The sequence below is a fragment of the Setaria viridis genome, chromosome 4 (assembly GCF_005286985.2).
Source record: "Setaria viridis chromosome 4, Setaria_viridis_v4.0, whole genome shotgun sequence".
In the NCBI taxonomy this organism is placed as follows: Eukaryota; Viridiplantae; Streptophyta; class Magnoliopsida; order Poales; family Poaceae; genus Setaria; species Setaria viridis.
Window position 1 is genome coordinate 16,290,709 of NC_048266.2, and position 25,001 is coordinate 16,315,709.

General features: G+C 48.8%; 1 protein-coding gene and 1 long non-coding RNA gene across 2 annotated transcripts; one reads left to right on the forward strand and one right to left on the reverse strand.

The window, feature by feature from the left end:
- The first annotated feature begins 13,410 nt into the window (after positions 1-13,410).
- On the forward strand, positions 13,411-14,277 carry LOC117851986 (uncharacterized). Its single transcript, XR_004639691.2, has 2 exons — positions 13,411-13,725; positions 13,816-14,277. It is a non-coding gene; the product is annotated as an uncharacterized lncRNA (long non-coding RNA).
- Positions 14,278-19,565: 5,288 nt separating this feature from the next.
- LOC117853230 (AT-hook motif nuclear-localized protein 10) lies at positions 19,566-24,781 on the reverse strand. The gene is made up of 6 exons (XM_034735606.2): positions 24,391-24,781; positions 23,659-24,274; positions 22,654-22,706; positions 20,804-20,932; positions 20,379-20,540; positions 19,566-20,057 (listed from the first exon to the last, which is right to left on the reverse strand). The coding sequence occupies exons 2-6, from the start codon at positions 24,173-24,175 to the stop codon at positions 19,845-19,847; spliced, it is 1,074 nt and encodes a 357-aa protein (XP_034591497.1). The 5' UTR covers positions 24,176-24,274; positions 24,391-24,781; the 3' UTR covers positions 19,566-19,844.
- Between the last annotated feature and the right edge of the window lie 220 nt (positions 24,782-25,001).

Sequence of the window (25,001 nt, forward strand, 5' to 3'; positions counted from 1 at the left end):
CGTACTCAGGGTGGGTCAAGGATAGGGTAGAACTGCCATGAAAGGGTGAGTTGATGTGGAGAGCTCGGGCAGCTGTATCTAGGACCACTTGGTGTCGGGTCATCCAATCCATCCCAAGGATGATATCTATTCCTTCCAGGTCAAGGATGATGAGATTCTCCCTAAAAAGAGTTTGGCCTAGCTGGATAGGTACAAGGGTAATTATCTTGTCTGAGGCTATCTTTCTTCCCGGAGTACAGATCACATATGATCCTTTAGTGTGATTGACGCTCAGCTCACATCTCTCTCTAGTCTTACTCCCAATGAAGCTATGGGAAGCTCCTGAATCAAACAAAACCACAACAGTTTAATTAAGGAAAAGGAAGGTACCCGTCATCACTGGTGCACCTTCGGGGAGCTCAGTCAAGCTGGTGTAGTTGAGCCGTCCTTGGCGAACTTGCACCTTGGGCCTTCTTCCTCTGTTCGCCGTGGGGTTCTGGCCAGGCTGTTGATTCTTGTTCCTGGGGCAGTCCTTGGAAAAATGCCCTTCATTCCTGCAGATGAAACAGCGGTTGCTATTCATAGGTCGGCCGGGGCGCCTGTGGTTGGAAACCAGGAAAACGAGGTGCTGCTGGTGGTGGAGGGCGAGCAATCCATCGTGCCGATTGTTGGGGCCTGTGGGGCATCTAAGGGGGAACCATCCTGAATCTTCGAGCTGGCGGGCTCAGAAATGCCACTGAGGCCTTTCTCTTCTGGTCGGCTTTAAGAGCCTGCATGCAATCCTCTTGAGAGATGGCCAGATTCACCAACTCGTTGTAGGTATCCACCTTGATAGGGTTCAACCTCTCCTTGAGTTCCAGGCTCAAGCCTTTGCGAAACCTATCCCTTTTCTTCTCGTCGGTGTCGGCGTGGTAGCCGGCGTAACGGCACAGGTCGTTGAAGGCTTGTGCGTAGTGTAGGACATCACGGCTTCCTTGGGTAAGGGCCAAGAAGTCATTGAATTTGCATTCCAGGAGACCTTCTGGAATGTGATGCCCTCTAAAGGCGGTCTTGAACTTGTTCCAGCTGACAGCATGGTCGGCCGGGAGCATGGCATGGTAGTGGTCCCACCAAAGCCGGGCGAAACCACGCAGCTATTGAGCCGCGAACCAGGCTTTGTTCTAGTCGGGGCATAGGGCGGTGAGGAGTTCAAACTTGGATTCGATCGTACGAACCCATGCATCTGCATCGAGCGGGTCTTCCGTCTTGTGAAAGGTCGGGGGCTGCGTGCTCAAGAAGTCCTCATAACGAGCAACTTGAGGTTGTTGATGAGCTCTCCCTCCATGGGGCTGCTGTTGTTGTCCTTGTACGATGTGGTTTAGCAGCTCAGTTTGAGCCGCTAGGAGGGCTTCCAGCGAGGGTGGGGGTGGAGGCGGAGGAAGATCCTGCCTCTGCTCGCTACCACTGGGCACAGAGCCAGATCGGGTGCGGTGTGTCATCTGCAAGAGCCAACGTTCCATTAATTTCATAACCTCAGAAGTATTCCAATCATGCGGGAACGTAGACTTTAAATCCTCCAATTGCGACTCTTGCCGACAGTGCAACACAACAACATCTCTTATTAAGGAGATAGACACTTCCTCTTGCCATCTTAGTTAGCAACTATCTTAGTTCTGCACACAACTCCGGGCGAACCATAACCATATCCCAAGAGTTCCACTATATCCGACCTTAGGCCAAGGGGTCGGGCTAAGTGAAATAGCACAACAAAGGGTCGGGTGAGGCGGAGAACTGCCTCGAGGGGTCGAGCGCATCCGACCTTGCGACTCGGGGTCGGCCAAGCTTTGGACAAACCCACAGAAAACGGGGGTGTGGTCACAGCACAAAACTCACACAACTTGGCATCCAAAGCGTGTTGCAAAAAGGGTCAGAGTCAAGTCAAGATCTGATTTCACTAAGATCATTGCATTGTCGTTCCCCAAAACACAGGAGGAATACTCAACTCAAGGCTAACCTATTACATCACTATCCAAAACTTAGGTTGCCGAGGAGTACAACAAAAGATTAGATTCCTACAGCTCTCAACCTATGAGGGAACACTATGAGTCGGAGAAGGGGCGTCGTCCTCTTCCATGTCCACGCTGGACGCTCCTATTACCTCCGCAGGGTCTTCTTGTTCGTCCAGCTGCATCTCAAGGGCATGCATGGCATCGAGTTCGGCGTGGTGCTCGTCCAAATGAGCATTAGCAACTGCGAGCTCCATCTCAACTTCCATCTTCTCTTCGGCAAGCTCGATCATGCCATCCACCAGGTCTGTCACTTCTCCCTCGAGTTCGGAGATCCTAGCTTGCATGTCATGGATTTGTATGCCTCTCTGGATGAGCTGATATGACCGTCCCACCAAGTCTCTCTTGGCGGCGTTGAAATGCCCTTGGGTGTCTATGGCTATCCGGGCCAAGACAGCCATCGCTCGGCCTTGAAGCTCAATCACCCGATACAAGGCTGACATGCATCTGGTGGTGGTAGAGATGGTGACCAGTGAGTGGGAGGTTGCCAACACCTCCATGTTGTTGACGCGATCCAGCCACGCCGGGTCTAGCCGATCCGTGGCAGGAAACAAGCCGATTGGGTCTAAGGTGACCTCAAGCGGGTGTAGCTGACAGAACTGGGTGAGGATCTGCAGAGCAGCTGACTCCCAGGTATCCTCCAGAGCGTGCCCGCAAGTTAAGACTTCGAGCTGGGGCCACTCGGGCTGCACAGGGGGTGGAGGTACAACCACCTGCACGTTGCATCTCTGCACTCCATGCTCCTGGTACATCCGTCCCACGTACAAAGGCGGAGATTGGTACCCAAACCACCTTAAGGTATCCCACAGAATAGCAGGAAAACCCTCAAAGTATAGGCACGTAGAATGGGAAACGCCGTCAGCGCCGTATAGGACGTGTCCGGGGGAAGCCATCTGGAACCAAGAACTAAAACAACGTGAGATAGAGACTCTAAGAAGAAGAACAGGTCGGGTAGAATAAGCACTCGGATTTCGACCAGAGCGCAAGCTAGAAAGGAAGCTAGAAATACTTAAAGCGAAGAAGAGCTTTTCCAAGGCAAGGTCGTTTTAGAGAGGTGGTTTCACAGATTTTAGTTTATGACGCATGCACGACCTACTCCATCCTTTTAATCAAAACAATTAACTACCAAAACTTTGGTCTTACGCAGTTAGTGCTGGTGGCAAGGCAACCAGTACGTCTCTCCCTATAGTAGCTAGTCGGGTTCTAGTAGCGTCTCCTAAGCGAACGCGGTTACTGTACCTGCAGAAGACACAGCCACCTGAACCTTTCGTGCCAGCACCCACGAAAGCGTCCCCAAGAATTACCGTTCACTATAGAAACGGCACCCATGTGTTTAACGCTGCATGGACAGCACAACAATCGTGGAAATAGGTCCCCTTTGAATGGAACCGTATGACCCTTCGCATACTCGTGATGCGGAATCAGCGCACGTATAATAGACGTGGGCGAACAACCGTGATGATAGGCTCGTTGGAATCGAACCATACCACCCTTTGTATGAGTTAACATACGGAACCTGCGCACGTTTGATAGACGTGGGCGAAACAACCGCGAAGATAGGGTCCTTTGAATAGAACTCCCTATCAACCCTCGCATACTCGTGATGTGGAACTCGGCACATGTATGATATACATGGCGAAGTGCCAGGGGTTAGCAAGATAACCAATAAGTAATAGCCACCTAAAACAACCCAAAATCCCCTAGGGCCTCTCGTACTAAAGTCATCCTTAACGATCGTACGAGATTTTTCAACATTTTTCTTGCAAAATTTTATTCAAAAAGAACGTGTTCTAGGACCCATCGTGTTCTCTGTCCTGCTAAACCTGCTCTGGTACCAGCTATGGCGGAACCACCTCGAATTAACTTAACTAAAGCACGGTTAAGCCACTTGACACGTGACACTCATGCCTTAATCAAGTTAACTCGATGTGCTGTCGGATCTCATCCGATTTAACCACTTAACAGGACCGAGTTAGCATGACCCACACGAAGGTGAGTGGTTCCAGAGAATACAACAGGTCCACCATTAGATTAACAAATTGTGACACACTTGGTTGTAAATAAGAGTCTAACAAGTCTGAAGAAAACAACAAAAGCTAAAAACATGCGGAAGCTACTCGTCGGGGTCGGACATCCCTGGTGAGGCCAACCAGGACATCAATGATCCCGTTCCCCGCCGTCCGAGGAAGGATCCCACTCGACCGTCCAACCCGGAGGGAGCTGGGGCGGCCAAGTGCCAGCAGCAAGCTCGGAAGCTCCAACTTCACCTGAAAAGAGAAGCCACAACAATGCTGAGCTTCAAAGCTCAATAAGACTTAACCGACTGGTGGGAAAAACTACTCCACCACCTCTAGACATGCAAGGTTCCTTGGCTGAGGGGTTTGTTTGCCAAAAGCACTATGTAGATCCTTATTTTCAAGTTTTAGCTCAAATTCTAAGTTCATTATCCAGTCTACATTTGCAACTTACTCTAAGAAAACATAGATCCAACTTTATGTATATAAGCTCAACATCAAGACAATGTCATCATTAGATTCTTTCATTACTCATTGTGACATTATGATCAAGCAGTCTCAAACTGTGAGAGGCAGACGAATCGATTCGAGTTCTTTAACCATGCATGGTGAACCTAACCTCACGACATCCGCGCACCACCGAGGGTCGCTTCCTGTGTCGGCCTTCCCCATCAATTCCCTAACCCGTGTCGCGCCCACTTCCTTTGGTGCAAGGTTCCACAGACCCGGCCTCTGCTGTTCTGTGACCACACTTGCCACCACGTGCGGCTGCAGGGGAACATCGTTCCAAGGACAGTGGGGCAACCGCTCACGTCTAGGTTCAATCAGGTACTAGGCTTCCCTATCCCATACTGAGTATGAGGTTAGTACTTTCAAACACTTGATCATGAACACCACCACTGTCGGGCCTTAACAGATTCCACAGACAGACGGGGCGATCAGCCGACCACTAAAAGAGTTAACCAAAACCCTGTCCCGTCCATCGTCCTTATAGTTGTAACAGAAGGGAAAACAACCAACTCCTATAACTCGCGAGTGACAGGGAATCACTCGGCTTTTACCGATTCCTATTTAAGCACAGCAACTACTCGGCCTGATAAACTAGTGTTCAGATCACAGGAACTACGGCATGCATCTATGGTTGCAAACAACTCCTATACGTAAATGCACAAACATAAGAAGGAAGGCATGCGCAAGTTTAGGAATTTGGGGTTCATGCTCCGGGGCTTGCCTTCAAGCGGAGGGGAGGAGAACTGGTCTTCCTCTGGGGCGGCTTCGACTTCTGGAACTAGCAGCTCAGCTACAGCTCCGTCTTCAGGCGCCGGGTGTAGCTCGTAGATGCCGTCAGCGAGGTGTAACTCTACACGAATGCAATGCAGGAGTTAGTGTTTAGACAATTATTTCAACAACACTTGCAGTTTAAGCTCGGACACTTGTAGCAAGGCTACAGAAAAGGTAGGGAAGTTCACCCTAGTTGGTGGAGAACAGGATAAAAGGGGGTCCGATGGGAAAAGACTTGTGATCTGACCCTTAAACTTTAAGGGATAACTATTTTCGGGGTCCTGAGACTTAATGCAAAGAAATCCCGATCTTTTACACAGATATCCTCGGGTCAAGGAAAAGGATACTGCCAAGCCCTCGGGCGAGGTGGAAATGGGTCGGGTAAACAGACAGGGTCGGGCGAGACGGAAAAAAGGGTCGGGCAAACCGGTAAGGGTCGGCAACTTACCTCCAAGTCTACTGGCAAAGCTTTGGGGTCGGGAAGGAGCAGACATGGGTGGAAGGACTTAAGCACTAAGGCTTGGGCGGCAGCACCGTCCGGCGGTGTTCCGGCGGCGGTGGAGCTTCTTGTGGGCAACAAGGATGCTCTAGCACAGCATGGAGGAGCAAGCGGCTGGGTGGATTGGGGAGAAGCGGACTTGAGCGGAGAGGGGAACTCTCGAGAGTTTCAGTAGGATTGCTCAATTGTGCTCAGAGTAGGGACGGTGAAACAGCGATAGCGAAGGAACTCTAGTGGAACTCTGGTCTTCCCTTTTATAGCGGCGTGGAAGAGAGAGATTTCGGGCAGCACGAAGACCGGAAAGAACAAGATGGAGTGCTCTACCTTGGCAGCGGAACAGGACTTTGGAGATAGCATCTTCGGCCATTGGGCACTGGAGACAAGGCGGCGCAGGCGCGATTTTGCCGGGGTTGAGATTTGGCGGAGGCGGGCGTCGTCGAGTGGCAGATTTGATTGGTGTGACAGGGAGAAAGGCGCTGCAAGTGAGGCTGCAACAGGCGAAAAGACGGGGCGAGCTGCGGCTGCGCGGGCAAGCGCGAAACAGCGGTTTGCCGGGCACAGTTCTGGCAAGGCGGGAAAAGGAGCTGTCGCGGCCGGAGTCGGGGTTGGCGATGGAGGAATCGTTGCGTAGCGAGTTTATGGGCGGCGCGACTGTGGAGAGGCGGCGGAAATACCAGAAGGCATCGGGCCTTGCAGCCGGAGATCCGGCGAGATGATGGGCGCGAGCCGCGAGGCGGTCTGACGCAGCAGGCGGCAAAGCTCTGCCACGGCGGCGACGGGGCACCAAGGCGCCGTCGACGAGGGCACGAGCGAGACGAGGCGAAGCAGAAAGGGTCGCAGAGGGGCTTCCGCTGCGATTGGAGAGGAGGGCGTGGGAATCCATCCTGTCGCGATCGGCGACTAGGCGAAGCGGCGGGCGTCGGAGGGATTAAGCCACACGGCGGAGAAGCTCTGAAGCGGCGCAGGCTGCTCGAGTGCGTCTGCCTCGGGAGATCCGGGGAAAAGATTTGTGGGCCCACCAGTCAATCTCGGTTGTTCCATAGCTCCAAGATTGAAAGGAGCACTGCCTTTGGGGTCTCAAAAGGAACCGACGGGGTGGGTTGGGTTCTCAGGGGTTGGGGCTAAGAACCGGAGTGGAGCGCTCCTGCTCGGGAAGAGCTGAGACACAGGAATCAGGGACTCGGATTGAGATTAACTCGGCGGATTTAACCAGGGTCGTTACACTAAGATTTTCATGATAAAACTAAAACAGAGATTTAAACATCAGAGCCTGGCTCCAGATGACTTTTATAAGCTTCCATTCTCTTAAACAAGCACTTGAGAGTTGGTTTTACCTTTTTAGCATTTTTCTATGATTTGTTATGATTTAAATAGTTTAAACAAGGATTAAACCATATAACATTAATATTAGCAAAGACATGTGCCAAAAGTATTTTTATTAAAAACTACACTTTATACTGAGTCTAGCGAAATTGGTTTGCCATTTTTCTGAATTTTCAATGAGTTTTGGTGAATTTCCAAATTTAAATACATTTTCTACCGATTATAAAATAAAAACTGAGGTACACTTGCGGTCTAGCCCCTAGGTCTATACTTTATTTGCGTAGGGGTCCCTGGTCTTTGCACTAAAGCCCCTTATTCGAGTTTCCAAACCGCAATCGGGTCCCTGGGCGCACGGTGGTGGTGGCCGACCAAAATTCCGGCGACTCGCTGGTGGCCTTGGACAATAAGGGGGCGAGGAGGCTTACGGGCTCACCTTGGGCCGGTTTGAAGCAATTGGGGGTGACGGGGAGGCTGGTCGGGGCGGAACAACGCAAGGACGGGGAGCGTCGGGTGGCGGTGGAGTCCGGCGGTGTTCCGGCGGCGGCGGCACTCTTCGCGGGCAATGGCCGGGCTCTAGAGCTGCACGAGGGGGCGGCGAAGCGGCAGGTGGTGTCGGCGAGGTGCGGGATCGAGCAGAGGTGGGGGCTCCACGGTGAGCTCGCTCGGCGGCGTGTGAGCGCGGAGTAGAGGAGCTTTGCGGCGGCGAAGCTTGGCGAGCGGGGTAAGGTTCTAGGCAAGGACAACTGGAGCGGAGAGAGGCGAAGGGGAGCACAGTGGTGCCAGCCGGGTTTATATAGATGCTGGAGCTCGTGGCTGGCTGGTGGGCCGAAGGAGAGCGGGGTGCGTGCTGCCATGGCCATTAATGGCGGCGGCTCCATTGGCGCAGTCGGTGCAACAGGTGAGGCACGCAGGCGTGCGAAGCGAAGCGAGCGTGCACGGGAGCGACGGCTTTGTCGGGGCGTCGGGTTGGCGAGGCCGTGTCCGAGGCGTCGCGTCTTGGGTGGCGGTTGGCAGAGGCGGCGGTGCTCTGGCAAGTGGGCATGGGGGTGCACGCTCGACAGGGCAGCGGCGGGGCGTGCCCTTGGGCGAGGCGGCTGACGTCAGGGCGACCGTGGTGCTTACTGGCGGTGGGATGCACGAGGCATCGACCTACCGGGCTGGAGACCGAGCGCAGTGCCTCGTGGCGACGGCGCTCTAGACCACGCGGCGCACGTGCCCTAGCGCGCGTTGGGCTGAGGGATTTGCGGGATCTCTCCCCCGGGCCGATTTCCAAGTGCAAGATCCTCCGATTCTTGAACCGCACAACATTAACTCCCTTTACAAAAGTTGTAGCCCTCAGACCAAATTTTAACTTTTGTAATTGAACCGAGTTCAAATTCGTGATAGATTTGGAGATACAAAGCTGCAAAGTTTGGAGGAACGCCAGTTTTCCAGACTTTGACAAAAACGGCGGTTTGGCTGATTTTTGGGCCTTTAGCCGACTTGAGCCCGAGATTTGAAAAGCTTATTATGCGAATTTGACCAGAGTCCAATTTACAAAGTTGTTTTACAAACTTAGTTCTCAAACTCTTATAAAGGGTTTTTTTATGTTCTGTTCAACTTTTGAGAGATAGACCCACGCCAAAATGCCTGGTTGAGCTGTTTTCCAGACAGCCTGGATTGCTGATTGAGGCTGGGTTGACCGAACTAGCTGACTTTGACCTGGGTTTTGAAGGCCTTCTGTGCAGATTTTGGACCTACTCCTTTAGTCAAAGTTGTTAAGGTCTCGAAGCTCTACAACTTTGGTATAGATCTCAGCTTGAGTTTATACTAGAAATTTCTAAATAAAGAGCCCCCAAAGTTGAGACTTCAACTGTTTTTCTTAAATTGTCACAGATTCAAATTTCGAGTTTTTGAAGGTCTTTTACTCAGATTCAACCAAAACACCAAAAATAAAAGTTGTTGGGAATGTTGAGTTCTACAACCCTTAGTTGGACAGATTTTGAGTTACTATTTAAACAGCGATTTAGCTTGTGAGGGGCACAAGTGTCTTTTTACCTGCCTTCTCCACTGCCAAAGTTCTTCTTTATGCTCTAATAACTTTATTTAAGATTTAAACATGGATGGCAGGGTGGCGCGGCTAGCAGGGCGGCACAGCTGTGGTGAATAGGGGAGAAAGGAAGGGGGCGATGGGAGGAGGGTGTCGGTGTTTTATACCGGCCGTCTACCAAGGGGTACCTGAGGTAGCAGAATGTGTAGCGGGGAATCGCCAGACCTGTAACTTGAAGGTAAAAGCGAGGACACGAGACACAGATTTAGACAGGTTCAGGCCGCCGGAGTAGCGTAATACCCTACGTCCTGTTTGGGGGTGCCCATATATTGCGCCCTACGCTTGGGTGTTGAGGTGTGACCTGCCAAGCTAGGTACCCCTACCCTCCTTTATATACTCCAGGGGGCAGAGTACTAGTCGAATTATAAGGAGGAGTCCTAGTAGGATTACACGGGATGAGTCCTAGTAGGATTACACGGGGAATCCTAGTAGGATTACAGGGGAATCCTAGTAGAAGTCTGACTTCTTCCTTCCTTGCAGGTATTGGGGATGTATCCCCGACAAGCCCCCGAGCGCTTCATGGTCGAATGCAGTAGTCTTCGAGTAGTCTTGAGATATTCGCCGAGTAGTCTTGGTGCTCTTCGAGTACTTTGTCAGGCTGAATCTTTCAATGCTTCTCAAAGCCGCCATGAGGCTATGGTGTGCTCAAAGTCTTGATCAACATGATATTGTAGTCTTCATGTATGGAGGGCGGTGAAAGTCGCACTCCATATGGAGTAGTCCCCGAGCCTTAGGTTGAATCGTAGAATCAGGCTGAGGGTCAAAATCTTGAATCTTCTTCTTTCAGCTTGAAAAAAGTCTTGGGTGTAGCTTATCATCCCTCGAGCCTTGACTTGATTGAAAAATCAACTCAAGGGTCCTGAATTTTCACTCAAGTTATCATCCGAGTAGTTTTTGCGGCATCCAGCCCCGGCTTATGTGTCAGGTGAGCCGTAGGAGCCATGTTGAGTAGTTATTGGCACTTAGCCCCCCAAGCCTAAGAGCTAGCTGAGCCACTGGAGATATTCTGAGTAGTGATTGGTGCTTAGCCCCCGAGTTCGGGAACTAGTCTGTGCCTCTGAAGGCACGCTTAGCGTCACGACGAGCGTCGTCGCCAAAGATTGGCCTGAAAGAAAAGATGCGTACATTATGTAGCATTTTTGAATATTGAAACTACTGGAATTTGTTCAGTGATCAATATGAAAGTTGCGAGTCAAGCTCTTGATTCGGTTATACTCTTCCCGAGTAGTTAGCCTGTTACGCTTAGGCTCTCAGTCTCCGGGTAGCCGTTGCCACCTTCGTGTGTGAGACCTTTGTCTCGTATACGCGTATGGGCTTAGGCGTGATAGATGCGCCTAAGGCTTTCACGAGTTAAGGCGTGTTCTGCTCGAGAAGAGTAGTGACCTTAAGAGAAGACAAAAATGAGTAGTCGCTGTTGTGATAAAAAGAGAGCACGATTGTAAAAGAGTTTGTTGCCCTCCGGCGAGTAGAGTGCGTGTTGTGCGCAAGAGTTTCGGCGAGTAGAGCGCGTGTTGCGCGCAAGCGGAAAGTAAGCTGGAAAATAATTTAGAAAAGTGACTTAGCTTGATTCGTGGATGATTGTTGACGAAGCCGTGACGGTCATTGATGAAGGCGTAACGGTTGTTGACGAAGTTGACTAGTCGGAGGCGATTCTGACTAGTTGTTGATGATGCGAAGTTTGCCCCGACTAATTTTTTAGTCAAGACGAGGAGTTGGAGTAGTCCGCCCTCAACTAGCCTTGTAGTCAAGACGAGTAGTAGAACTAGTCGTCAACGAGCGTCGCAATGTGGTTGAAGTAGTCGTCGGCGAGCCGCTAGTAGTAGTCGGCGAGCGCCGCAATGTACTCGGAGAAGTCGTCAGCGAGCGTCATGACAAAGCAGTCGTCAGTGTGTTGCCGAGCGAAGTAGTCGAGGAGAGTAGTTGAAGTCGTTGCCGAGCTGCCCTTAGCCATCGGCGAGCTCACAACGTAGTTTAAATCGTCGACGAGTTGCCCGTAGTTGACGGAGTCGTCGGCAAGCCGACCGTGGTCGTCAACATGCCCGCGACATAGTAGAAGAAATCATCGGCGAGCCACCCGTAGTCGTCGGTGGGCTCGCGATGTAGTTGGACTTTCAAGTTGTAGTCGAACTCAGAGTCGCTGTCGGACTTCGAGTCGGAGTTGAAGCTGGAGTCACCGTTGGACTCTGCGTTGCAATCGAACCCGGAGTCGTCGTCGGACTCGGAGTTGTAGCCAAACCCGGAGTCGCCGTTGGACTCCGAGTTGTAGTCTGACCCGGAGTCGCCGTCGGACTCTAAGTTCATGTTGTGGTCGGACCCGTAGCCGCCGTCGGAGTTCGAGTTCGAATCACGGTCGAACCCGAAGTCGCCGTCAGAGTATGAGTTTGCAGATGAACCTTGATCCGAGGTTTAATTTGTCAATTTTCTTGACGAGATTTTTTGATTCTTGTGGAAGAGAGTTCCCGTCGAGGCGTTTCTTCTCCTGGTTGTCGATGATGCAGCATTGGAAGGACCCAGTGCCGTCGGTGATTTAAAGTCAGGAGTCGAAGATGAAGGTTGCGCCCGCTTTGAAAGCAAACGCCGGCTTGAAGATGAGGTCCTTCAAGCTCACCCGATGATCTCGACGATCTGCCCCATGGTGGGTGCCAATGTCGGTGTTTTAAACCGGCCGTCTACCAAGGGGTACTTGAGGTAGCAGAATGTGTAGCGGGGGATCGCCGGACCTATAACTTGAAGGTAAAAACGAGGACACGAGACACGGATTTAGATAGGTTTGGGCCGCCGGAGTAGCGTAATACCCTACATCCTGTTTGGGGGTGCCCGTATATTGCGCCCTGCGCTTGGGTGTTGAGGTGTGACCTGCCGAGCTAGGTACCCCTGCCCTCCTCTATATACTCCAGGGGGCAGAGTACTAGTCGGATTACAAGAAGAAGTCCTAGTAGGATTACACAGGATGAGTCCTAGGATTACACGGGGAATTCTAGTAGGATTACAGAGGAATCCTAGTAGAAGTCTGACTTCTTCCTTCCTTGTGGGTATTGGGAATGTATCCCCAAAAAAGGGGAGCGACTGTTTTGTTTTGCAAATCGGTATCGTGTGTAACCGGTGGCATGGTGGGTAATTAACCCCCAACTCCACGAGGAGGTCTAAAACTAGAGTTTTCGGGAAAAATATGGATCTAACCCCTACTCCACGTTTTTTCTGGAGCTGAAGTTTGTAGAGCTGGACGTGTTTGGTAGGAAGTTTTATGGAGTTGGTGGAGTGGAGTTTTTTTCTAGAGCGGAGCAGTCCCAAACAATCCCTAAAGACAGGCATGTGTTCCATTCTCTTATCTATCCTTGCAAAATCTCACACCTGTGTCGACCTTTGCATCTTTGGTGGTGCACTATATACATGGCATTATTGGCGTGAAGCTCGCCGACCTTGACCTACCATGGATGGATCTAATGTTGAAAGAACTTAGCAGTGATGGCGACCTTTGGAGGAGCTCCAGAAAGCTCAATGTCAGTAGGATATGAGCCTTTAACAACTAAACTTGGGAAAAGTACATATTCGATGAAGGCATCGTATAGATATATAACATACAACACTTCAACCGCACTAATCATCACCACCACCCCAAACATGGAGGCTTAGTAGCGAACTGCAATAAGAAGGTTCCCATAGGTATACGGAGCCTTGGCTGGTAGCACGTACATTTGCCTTGGCTACAGCCTGGACTTACCGCCGCCTGGGCCGGCAGGGGTCCCCCTTATAACCAACCCCCCCCCCCTCGCAGCCAGGCCTCAAGCCTCCCAACTCTTGAGCCAGACCTGTTGTTTTTGAGAGGAGAACTAGAGAGGGAGAGAAGGAAGGGAAGGAAGAAAGAAAGAGAGGAAAGAAGGGAAAGAAGCCTCCTAGTCATCAGGTAAGTTTTTCAGTGTCGTAGTATAGTAGATCTAGAAATATCTTGTTCTTTCAGATGCTAAAAATCTAGCTTAGTTTGTACAGTAGATTCAGTATTTAGTTCATAGTTTAGTATTTAGATCTACAAATATGTTGTGTGCTTTTATATGTTAAAAATGTACCTTAGTTAGTATAGTAGATTCGGTTTTTAGTTCATAGTTTAGTATTTAGATCTAGAAGTATTTAGTAGTACAGTTTTATGAAATTTTAATATTTTTATTATACAACCGTAGGATGCCAAAGCGTGGAAAAGCTAGGAAATCAAGGTAATCTCAGTGCACGTTATTATGTTAACTGCTAGTCGTATGATTTAATCTTAGTTGCTTCCAGTTCTTACAACGAAAATGGTAAAGGTGGAGTGGTGTTCTGTTGACCGGAAATGCCTTCGACCCTTTGCCTCTGCCTAGTGGTGTTCCAGTACCCATGTGCTTTTGCGGTGATCCCTGCAAGGTAGCCAAGTCTGATGAAGAGGACACGTATAGGCAGAGGTATTGGATGTGTTCCAACTTTTAATTTGAGCCTACGCTTCGTCAGCGCCGGATCAACAAGATGGTGAGTAATCGATGTTGTTTGTTAATTTTTTTACTGTCCTATGACATCCTGCGTATTTTTTTTGTTTTGTAACTATTCCGTTTGCTGCAGACCCCTCCACCGCTCTGTGATTTTGAGCAGTTGATTGACACTAAGATCAAACCTGAGGACAAGAAGGAGATGCAGTACATGTTGCGTTGGGCGGCAGAGAACAAGGAGAGGATGGAGAAGAGGCTCAGAGAGGAGGCTGCAGAGAAGGAGCACAAGGAAGAGGAGGAAAGGAGGCGTCTTGGTGCAGAGAGGGAGGAGAGGGAGAGGAAGCTTGAGCGTGCACGCCGAGAGAAAGCAGCGATCGAGGAGAACCTCGATGCCCTGAGGAAGGGAAACTTGTCTCATTGTACTCAGTAGGCTCTGTTATTGGCTAGTATTCTGTTGTGTGCGGTTGGACCTTTTGTTGTGTGTCCATGGTTTATTCATGGATAATGTTGTGTACTATTGGACCTTTCATTGTGTTGTGCTTAGGTCATGTATTCCATTATTTGCCGCACAATTTTCATTCCTAGTGATCGATTATTTTAATTGTGTGCTTTTAATTCTTAATTGGGAAATGTTTAGACTTGTATAGTGAACGCACGCGAACAATGAAAAGTATTTAACTTCTTATTTAGATAGAGCAGTCCTCGCACATAAAGGTAATCGTACACATCGTAATCCTACAAATGATAAAAAATAGCAAGTTATCCTACGCACTAAATGCATCCTCGCTTGAAACGAGGCTCGTCGGCACCACGACCACACCTCGCTGCCCGCTGCGCTGCGCTGGTCTGCTGCCGGTCATACATCCAGGGACAAGAGGACCATGCGGATTGCATCTACGGGGCAAGTAGCAAGACGTTCCGCGGAACGTTCTGCAGAACGGTGGATGGACCTGCTGTAGCATGCTAAGACGGTGGTGGTGGTGGTGTGGCGTAGGACGTCCCAGCTGCTGGCGGACGAATGGGCAGGTGCAAGCATGTACCAGCCTACTGAGTAGGAGCTGGAGAGGACGCACGGGGGTAGGGACCTCGTGGTGGAAGGAAGACGCCCCCGTGCCCGCCACGGCAGCTGACGGCACTGATAAACCTCCTGCAGACGTCTTTGGCCCTCATAAGCAGCGAACGGTGCTGAAGGGCATTCAGCACGTCAAAGTGCTCGATGTCGTACGTTAGCTGCTTGTCCAAATCCCCAATAATGTCGAACTGTTGGGGAGCGAAAAAATTTGAAGTTAGTCACACCAAATGATGCAAGTTTAGTAACAACAAAAATTAGAATAGCTTACCGCGCGGTCATAGTTGATGTCTCTCGCGCGAGGGTACGTCTGCATGACTGGAGCGGTCTCCGTCGGTAGCTCGGCCGGTACGAACAGGACCCGTGTCCTGGTCCTCGGTAAGAACCAACTAAGGTATGCTAGGAAAGCGTCGGCGTCATGTGTCCGGGCCTCCTGGACCACCTCGTCTTGTGCGGTCGCCCATAGGGTGACCCAGTGAACCATCCTTGGAGCCCATAGGATTCTAGGCCCACCACCACCACCCTAACGGCTAGCCCTAATGGAACCATCGTTACACGAGTTACATAAATGAAAAATTCTTAATGCAAGAAGAATGAAAATGCTGGATTGTACCTGTGAACGAAAGTCGGAACGGCTGACGTTGTCGGAAGCGGGGAGTGCTGGTACAGGCCGAACTGCCTCATCACACGGTGAACCACGTAGTCCTCGACGTGGATGTCGTAGACTACTGGCCTCCTCATCCTCCAATACGCCATATCCCGATAGCATAGCGAAGATAAGCCTCCCCTCCTTCCATCTCCATCTGCTCTACTAACTCAGGAATTTCTTCCCCCTCATCAGCCTCTCCATTTGGTTCCCGCGATGCAACATCATGTTCTGCATCTCCACCTTCTTGTTCTTCGTAATCAAGTTTTTTGTTTCCACCCGCATTACTCTGCACATCTTCTTCTGCTTCAACTTCATCACCTCCAACTTATTCTTGAATATGAGTGCTAGGTCCACCATTCATGAAAAATTGGACATACCATATGATTGGTAAATCTCTTCTCGTGCAACCATTTATGTAAGCCCGATAGTTCGGAGTTCCTTCAAGCGGAACCAACTCCCAAAAGTTTATGTCGGGCCGTCTTTTCACTACAACCCTCACAGACACATCCATTTGATCTCTGTCAACACTTAAGGCCCTACAAAGCCACTTGCATATCCCCCAAGTTCTCTCTCTTGCTCTTGGAACACACTTGGTGAAACAGGAAAATCCACTCAAATCTACCCCTTCTGGACCATATCTAGCCTCCCTCGGCCTATAGCACACTTGAATATTTACACTATCCGACATGCCTGGCAACATACATGAAACGGGCAGTCCAAATTAATCTTAGCACTGTAGATAAGTTAACTACAATAACGACCTCAATTGAATAAACAAACAACTATGTAACCCTAAACCAAGCTTACTAACTAACTTTATCATAGGCATGCACCACAAATAAATCTAATAATGTTACCGAAAAACTATATTGTAAAACCTAACAAAAAAATCATAATTTACTAACTACATTTATCACAGTGATTTACCAGAACAAACAAATCTAATATTGTTACCAAAAAACTATATTCGAATACCTAACCAAAAAATCATAATTTACTAACTAGGTTTATCATAGTCATTTACCAGAACAAACAAATCTAATATTGTTACCTAAAAACTACAATGTAATACCTATCAGAGTTTACTAACTACATTTATCATAGGCATTTATCATAACAAATAAATCTAATAATGCTGACTCTATTTTACTGTATGAGCTAAATCAGTTATACTAACTAAGCTACATTTTTCTATATCTAAATACAGCTAAAGGTTTCTAAGTCTAGATCTAGATCCACTATTATTTCTAAATCTAGATCTACTAATATTTCTAAATCTCAGATCCACTAATATTTCGAAATCTAGATCTGAGCTAAGCTAAACTAAACTATACTATACTATACTTAACTAAACTACGAGATTAAAAAGATTTACCTGAGAAAGATGGAAGAAATTACTTCCCTCTTCCCCCTCCTCCTCCTCCTCCTCCTTTCTTTCTTTTTTTTCTTCCCTCCTCCTCCTCTCCTCTCTTTCTTTTTTTTCTTCCCTCCTTTCCTCTTTCTCTTCTCTGGCTCGCGCTGCCTGGTGCTCGGTTGCGCTGGTGCAGGGGAAGGGGAGGGGCGTGGGTGGCTTTTATAGGTGGCGACTGTTGCCGGCCCAGGAGGCGGAAAGGGCCTTATCGCTGGCTGAGGTGGCGGTAAGGCCCTTACCGTCGCCTGGGCTGGCGACGGTGCCTGGAATCATGCACGGCAGTTACAGCGCTTGCTGACCGGTGGGCGGAGGGGCCTTACCACCGGCTGAGGCGGCAGTAAGGCCTTATCGCCGGCTACTGGGCCAGCAATAGCCTAGATATGCAATTTTTTCATCCGACTATATATTTGTGCAAAATCGAAAAAAAATAAAAATAAAAAAAATCAGCAACTGGCAAGTGGAAGAGCCCATGGTGTGACTGGTTGAGTGTATTTGGCCCAACCAGGCCCACACGATGCAAGAACATGTTGTTGGCTAGGAGTTGGGCCTTGCTCTGCGGGTGCAAAGGGGACTTCCCCAGCCTAGCTCCATGGTGACGAAAATGAATTCCATTTCTCATAATAGGCCTGGTAGGCTATTTCCATGCACTATTGGACAACTGAGCATTCGTCCCGACGCTCAGTACCGATTGTGTATTGGCCTGGTACTAATGTGAGCATTAGTACCGGACCTAACGGCTAGTCCTCGAGGAGCCCCCTATGACCCCCTTTAGTACCGGGGTGGAGGTTTCACCTGGTACTAAAGGTTATAAATTAGTACTGAATGAAACCTCCAACTAGTACTAATTTGCCTAAGAGCCTTTAGTACCGGGTGGAGGCTTCACCCGATACTAATTAGTGGGTGGGGATCCAAAATTTGATCTTTACTGGATTGAAGAACGCACGCGTTAGCTCCTCTCCATCTGCTCGTGACTCTCCCTCTTTAATTTCTCCCGAATGGCCTCCCTCTCTCTCCCTTCTTCCCCAGTCCCTTCTCTTCCCCCAGTCCCTTCTTCCCTCAGTCCGCTCCTCACCAAATCCCATTCCAGGTGCCCCTCCCCTGCCCTCACGGCTGCCCCTCCCCTCTCCCCTTTGCATTCCCCTCACAGCGATGCCAGTGAGGAGCGGCGGCGGGGCGAGGTGAGGCGACAGCACGACGGTGGGGGAGCGTAGAGGCAGAGTGGCGGGTGACGGCACGGGGAGCTGCAGCGGGCGACGGTGCGTGGAGCAGTAGTAGGCGATGGCACGTGGAGCAGCGGGATCTGCAGCACGGCGCGGATCTGCAAGCTAGCGCGGTGGGAGAGCACGGAGGTGCGCCGAGGGCGGCGAGATCTAAGGGGTGGCGGCACGGCAGGACGGGTGTGTGGCCTCACCTCTCTCTCTTTCTCTACCTCTCTGGGCAATGGTGGCCGGCGGTGCGAGGGGGCTAGCAGAGCGCATCGCAAGGGCGGCCGGCTGCGCGAGGGGGTCGCGGGGGAGGTGAGGCAGCGGGGACGAGGGCCGGGACCAGGCTCGGTCGATGAGTAGGAAGGGCGGCCAGGGTGATGAAGATGAAGGGCGACCGGCGGTGACGCGGGGATGACAAGGACGAGGGCCGAGACCAGGGCGGCCTGCAGTGATGAAGACGAAGGGCGACCGGCGGTGACGCAAGGGCGGCGGGGACGAGGGTCGGGACTAGGCTCGGTTGACGAGGAGGAAGGGAGGCCAGCGGGGACGAGGAGGAAGGGCGGCCGACGGTAACGCGGGGGGCGGCCGGGGAGGGTCCCCAAGTTAGTACCGGTAGGCTCCCCTTTAGTACCGGTTATTTGACCCGGTACTAAAGGTTCCCGTTTAGTACCGAAATAGCAATACCGGTTGTACAACTGGTACAAAAGAGGGGTTTGGACCCAGTAAGGTGCATTCGCAAGCAATGATGTAATCCAGCTCAGAAAATAAGACAACCAACAATACAAAGCATGCTGCCCGAGCAATACAAGCAACCAACGGCTACGCTCCGCCTGGTTCTGCTCCTCCGCCAGGTCCCCTCGACCAATCACTCCCCTAGATTCGGAAGCACCGCACCGGCAGCATGGAGAGCGAGGAAGATGGTGAGGATAATCCCGTATCCGAACCCCGAATGTGCGATAATGGCGTGGCGTGGATCTATTTAGCTCTGGTAGTGCATTTTTTCAAAAAGGGAGTATATGAGTACATCTGTCATTTCTGGTGTAACCAATTTCTTATCAAGACATTCAGAAATCAGAACAACCGCCAGTCCTTGCGGGTACTGATTCTATTGTCTCACGGAAAACACAATTATTGTTTGATACACATACATTGCCAAGATGGAACACGAAATTGGGACGTAAATTCTGATCTTCGACATGTGACTATCATCTCACTAGTTTACAGAAACAAGCTGCAAATAATCGTTAGTTGAGACATAAACCCAAAACCTCAGGTTTCGAATGAATATCTTCTGACCACTATTGGTACTTGCCTCTGTAGGCCAATATTGTTTGCCTGTGTACTTGTGTAGAGTAGACGGTAACGACCGGTAACTGGGACACCAGTGTTTCTTTTATCCTTGGTCGGTACATGGTATAAACCAAAAGTTGAAAACTATACTTCCAACATTTCGTTAGCACAATAAGACAACACTCAGAAGTCAGAACACAAATAATACTATGGATTGCCCTAAAATAAAGAAATAAGACTATGGATTTGAGAAAAGGAATTTGACAAAAAAAAAAACCCATCTAATTAACATTATGTTACGATCACCTTGGTGCAACTCTATGTTGTAGCACATCAAGAGAAACAAGAAGCTAACACTTCATTGTAACCAGTTAGAAATACAGAAAAAGGATCGATAAGCATAAACCTAACCAAATGGCACATTACATGACAACGATCTACATTGAGGCCTGAAAACCATCAGTTCCTTCGGGAGTACCTAACACAGCAACGAAGCCTAGTCCCCACAGCTTGGTCAGGCGGACAGCAACAGCTAAGCTCATCTCCATTGAGGGAAGTTAGGAAAGCCTGGTTGACTGCAGGTGTTGAACGAGCCAGCAGCATTTGGCGGGCTTCCATGCCCACCAGAGGATTCAGTACCCCTGGACGGAGGACTGCTAGCAGTAGGAAACCCACCGAAAATAGGTTTCTCAGGTGCTGATCCAGGGTCCAGCTCCAATTTCCCACCAGCCAGAAAGCTTCCAATGACCACCTGAACAGCAGGATAACAAAATCACAATCCATTAGGAGACTTAAAAAGGTTCTCAATCTTCATGGAGTGACCACAAAAAACAGCTATACAATAAGGCCAATTGCAAAAGCGGAAAAAAGGAAACCATACATGAAACCATTTTCCTTTTATGAAATTGTGTGGTAGAGATGATAGTATTTCAGAGGAAGTTATTTGTGACGAAGCAGAGAATGACTTTCAAAAACAAGCAGACGAAGGTTTGGAAACATGGGAGATAATTGTACTTTGTAAAGATCTTAATTAGAGCTATCTAAGCATGTGCAGCCAGAGAAAAAGGGCAACCTGAACTGGCGAAGCTGCAGTTAGAGGTCCTGCTACTGCACCACCTAAAACACGCCCATCAGGACCAGCAAGAGAAGCACTAAGTCCACCTGTTCGACTGCTCATCCCAGCACATTCTGACAGCAGATATGAACCAGCTAAAGAGAGAATCTCAAAACGTCCCTGCATATTGGACACAAGAAACCGTGAAAAATCAATGCAAGTCTGTAACTTAATTGCTTCCAGAACTGCAAAACAATGTGGCCCTTCTAGAGATGTGCGGTAATGAAAATAATTACATTCCCTTCCTCTCCTATGTTCCATGCATTGTACTTTTCTTTCTATCTCAGTAAATTCTGGTGGCATAACTGGGATACAGTTTTAAAGATATACCAGAAGAAGGATATTTAAACTGAACAGAGATGAAGTTAGAAGAATCTACAAACCTCGTAAGTTACTGTTCCACCAGAAGAATCTCCTTGACGCAGGGTCACATTGGATACAGCACCATTGGCTGTGAGGATACAAACTGCCCATCCATTCCCAGAAAATGACATTGCTCTTGATGCTATATCCTGAAATAATGAATTCTTCTTTAGAAGGTTACCAGGGAAGAACAATATGACAAAATGAAAAGAAAAATTGGAAAAGTAAAGGGCTGAGGAACATGTGAAGCATTCTGTTACGGGCTAGGTTGGAGTTAAGGGTGTAAACAGTGTAGGAATTCTCGGCCACTGCCTAGATTCTGTGGTTGTTTTAGGTCAGTCATCGTTTCTTGGTCCAGTAGTGCGCAGCGCACATATTGTAAACTTTTATGACATGTGGTGTTGTGTTGAGTCTATTTGTTTTCGTCTTGTTTCTTCTATAATGAAATGATATGCAGCTCTCCTAAGTATTTGAGGGAAAAATCAGAGTTGGAGACTACGGCAGAGGATAAGGTCCCTAACAACGGCTCACTATGGGAAGGGTGGTGAAGAGAGATGGTTGTGAGCCAAGATGTCCTCATAATTCGGCTTCTTGCCTGCCCTTTATTATGTCTTCATAAATAGAGAGCAGTTTCATATTTAAAAATAAGCAGATAACAGATAGGCAAATATCTTCAAAGGAATCTACTCGCTCTCAATAACTTCCTTATCTGTTAGTAATTTCTTGGCAAGCCAATACAGTCAAGCCACTACCTAATGCTGACCCACATAATACAGAAACAAAAATATGTATGACCGCACTAAGTTCTCATGAAAAAAACACATGTAAAATGAGGGCAACAAAAAGGAGCTTCAAGCAAGGAAAAAAATAAATATGAAATTTACAATGTAGAAACAAATTGAAGATAAAGTATAAATAAATTATAGGACAAAAGCAACATAAAATACTATCAATATGATTGAAACTAAATGATTGTCACAAGACAAATCCGTTATTGCACTTTAGAAAATATGAGTTCAAGTAAATGATGAAGGCAAAGCATTCTGCTCCTTATTTAGCAGACTCTAACAGAATAGCACAAACCTTACAAAGAAATTGACTAGTAATAAAGCTAACTAGAGTATCTCAATAGCTCGGGCAAAGACCACAAACTATATTCTTGTTTGAATAAGCCTAAGTATTTAATGATTTGCCAGCATGAAATACTCAAGATATAGGTCAAGTCCCCGCCATGGCATGACATATGGTGTACATGAAAACAGAGCAGCATGTGCAAGCATAAAAAATATTTTCGGGGGCAGAGTAAATATTTTCTACAAAGAGCAAGACAAACGCATAATTGTACTAGGTAATGGAACATATAAATAAAAGATGCAACTTATGGTACCATAGTAGCTAGTGTGGAAGACACAAGGACAACTCTCAATAAAGGGAGGGAGGGGGGAGAGAGGGAGAGAGAGAGAGAGAGAGAGAGAGAGAGAGAGAGATCATCAGCAGATTAATAAGGCCAGTCTCAGTGGGAGTTCCATGGAGGGTTTCATGGGCATTAAATTCTACGCCACATCAGCAATTTTGACGACTTGGCAAGATCTTTATGAGGAGAAAGAAGGGAGAGTTTTATCATATATGAGAGGAGTTTCATCCCCATGGCACTCAACAGGCACAGTTACCTAGTTCCCAGTCTTGGTAATAGTGCAATAAAACTGTGTAGCCTAATTCACATAGCCATAGAACAGACAATAACGGTTGAAATGCCATAAATAAATGATGCAAGTAAACATATCTCGCACAGATTCTGACATTAATAGATGAAAAACTCCTAAGAATGCATCAGGACAGGTAGGAGCATCAAAAGCATTGGACAGTGTACCTCTCCAGCTTGGACTGTGAAAACATGAGGTTTCAATCCAGCCCAGCCTGGTCCTGTGAAAACAAAAAAAAAATCAGGAAAGACTATTTAATCATACTGCCACAAACTGTATTAATATGCATAAACCTCAAGATACTACAATTAAGTGTTAAGCAAAATATCCACAGGTACACTTTTGGAGGGATCGGAACAGAAATAACTGCATAATGAATTGAATGCATGAGAAGTTCAAAGTGGAAGGTGCAATTACAAACGCCAACTATCATTTACTAAAGCTCTTAACAAAAGATTTAGCATGGATAAATAGTTCCATTCATTCCAACTGGGTAAAGTAATCACAAATAGTGCATTATTGCTGTACATCAAATCTGAAACTAGAACCTTAATGTCATTACATCAATGCAAGCCAATAGGTGATTGATCACAACTAAGAGTATAAAAGGTCAGATTCACACAGGAAACGAAAAAAAGCTAATAACCCACATAGTTACAATTACTGCAAAGCAGTAAAAATATTGAAGTAAACTTTCAGACATGTCAGGGCAAATTTTTACCAATGACTCCAGTTCAAGTCTACTCCTAGGTAACAATCCTGATTGCTGAACAAAGTTCATCTAAGTTGTTGCTTCAAAAAAAAAAGTTCATCTAAGTTTCTCCTAAGTAGGGAAGGACCAGAGCTCATTTATGTTCAATTCTTGCCATTTATTTTCTGAAAGAAATCTCTAGCTAGCATATAAAGCAAGGGCATGAAGGTCATTATCACCAAGTATACCATTCCCTGCCCACAACTCCACTGCCCCTGAGTGCCACTGCTGATGCCAGCACGACAGCAAAAAAATGAATGAATGAATAAATAAATACTAAACTCTGATGCACTTTTTGCCCATACTGCAGTACCACTGTCCACTGGATATACGTGTATCTGAAGTTCCGAATTGAAATACGATGAAACCCAACATTGCCTCCTTGCCCATTTTGCTACTGCTACTTGCTCAAGAACATTACCTGGCGCTGCCGCCTGCGGCTGCTGCTTCTTGTTAGTGGAGCCCAGCGGCCGGCCCCTCTTCTTGGCAGATGAAGCATCTGACGCCGGCAGCGGCGGCGCCGCCGCTGGAGACGCCTGGGGACTCACCACAGCGCCACCCTGCGGGCTTGGAGCGAAGCCGGGAGGAAGCGTGGGTGACGCGCCAGAGTTAGTGCCAGCACCAGCCGGGGCAGGAACTGGTGGCGGGGACGGGGGCACGACAGCCAGCGGCACGGCGCTGTCGGCGGGGCCATACTTGCGCGGGCGCCCGCGCTTGCGCTTGAGAGGCTCAGCGCTAGCGGGGGAGTGGGCGGGCGCCGCCGGCGCAGCGGCATTGCTGGCCGCCGGCTGCTGGTAGAACGGCGGAATGGCGGGTTTCCTGTAGACGGCGGCGCCGTTGTGGTTGTAGAGGAGCGCCCCGGAGCCGTGCGGCTGCAGCGGGCCCTTCTGCACTCCGGCGGCGTACGCCGCTTCGCCCGTCGCCGCCGACGACGACATGGCTCCCCCCTCGCAAGCACACAGCACGAGCAGAGCAGCCAAGAAAAGGTTCCTCCTTTCGATCTCGCCGGCAGCCAAGCACCCGCAAGATTCACCGGCCTAGACCGCAAGCTCGATTGCCATCAGTTCGGAAAATCCAAGCCGCAGTGTCCCGACGAGGAATTCGGCGAGATCAAGAAGCGTACTGTACTGGAGACAGAAGAGAGTGTACTTACTCGCAAGTGAACACCAGAAGTCCAGAAGAACAACCTCGAGGTACAAAATCCCCCTTGTTTTCTTGTTTTCACTTTTCCTTCTCTTTTCTCTGACAAGATTCGGAATTTCACCGTAGCATGGAAGAAAACCCCCAAATAAATATACGAAATCTTCACAGGGACGAATTTCCCCTACGAAATACGGCGGAGAAAACCAAAAACCCAAGATAAACCCTAAAAATACACTCGAATAAAGCGGAGAAATTATCGATCACCGCGGTAAGGGGCCACCAAATTCGCCAGATTTTTGCAAATCCTCGCCTCGAAATCCCCCCGCCCCTGGCAAATTTCTTGACCCAAATGGAGGAAAAAAAAAGCTGCTGCAATCTACGGAGAGAAGAAAATGCCCGAAGCCCCCCAATTAATAGAGGGGAAGGGAGTGGGGAGCGAGTGCTTTTCCTTGAGAGGCCCTGGAAATACGCGGAATTCGCGGCGGTTACCTTCTTTTGCCAAAATTTCCAGGCTTTAACTTCAGGTACCGCGAATTTCAGGGTAACCGAGGGGGTTACTGTAAAGCTGGTACGTGAGATATTTACCTTTTGGTCAGCGTTCTCATGAACTGACGTGTGGGT

Excerpts from the sequence above, each read along its gene's own strand:
- LOC117853230 (XM_034735606.2), bottom strand. The coding sequence starts at position 24,175 with ATGTCGTCGTCGGCGGCGACGGGCGAAGCGGCGTACGCCGCCGGAGTG. Across the intron at positions 20,933-22,653 it reads TCACAGTCCAAGCTGGAGAG|GATATAGCATCAAGAGCAAT; the intron begins GTACACTGTCCA and ends TCATTATTTCAG. Across the intron at positions 20,541-20,803 it reads GTGGAACAGTAACTTACGAG|GGACGTTTTGAGATTCTCTC; the intron begins GTTTGTAGATTC and ends TCCAATATGCAG.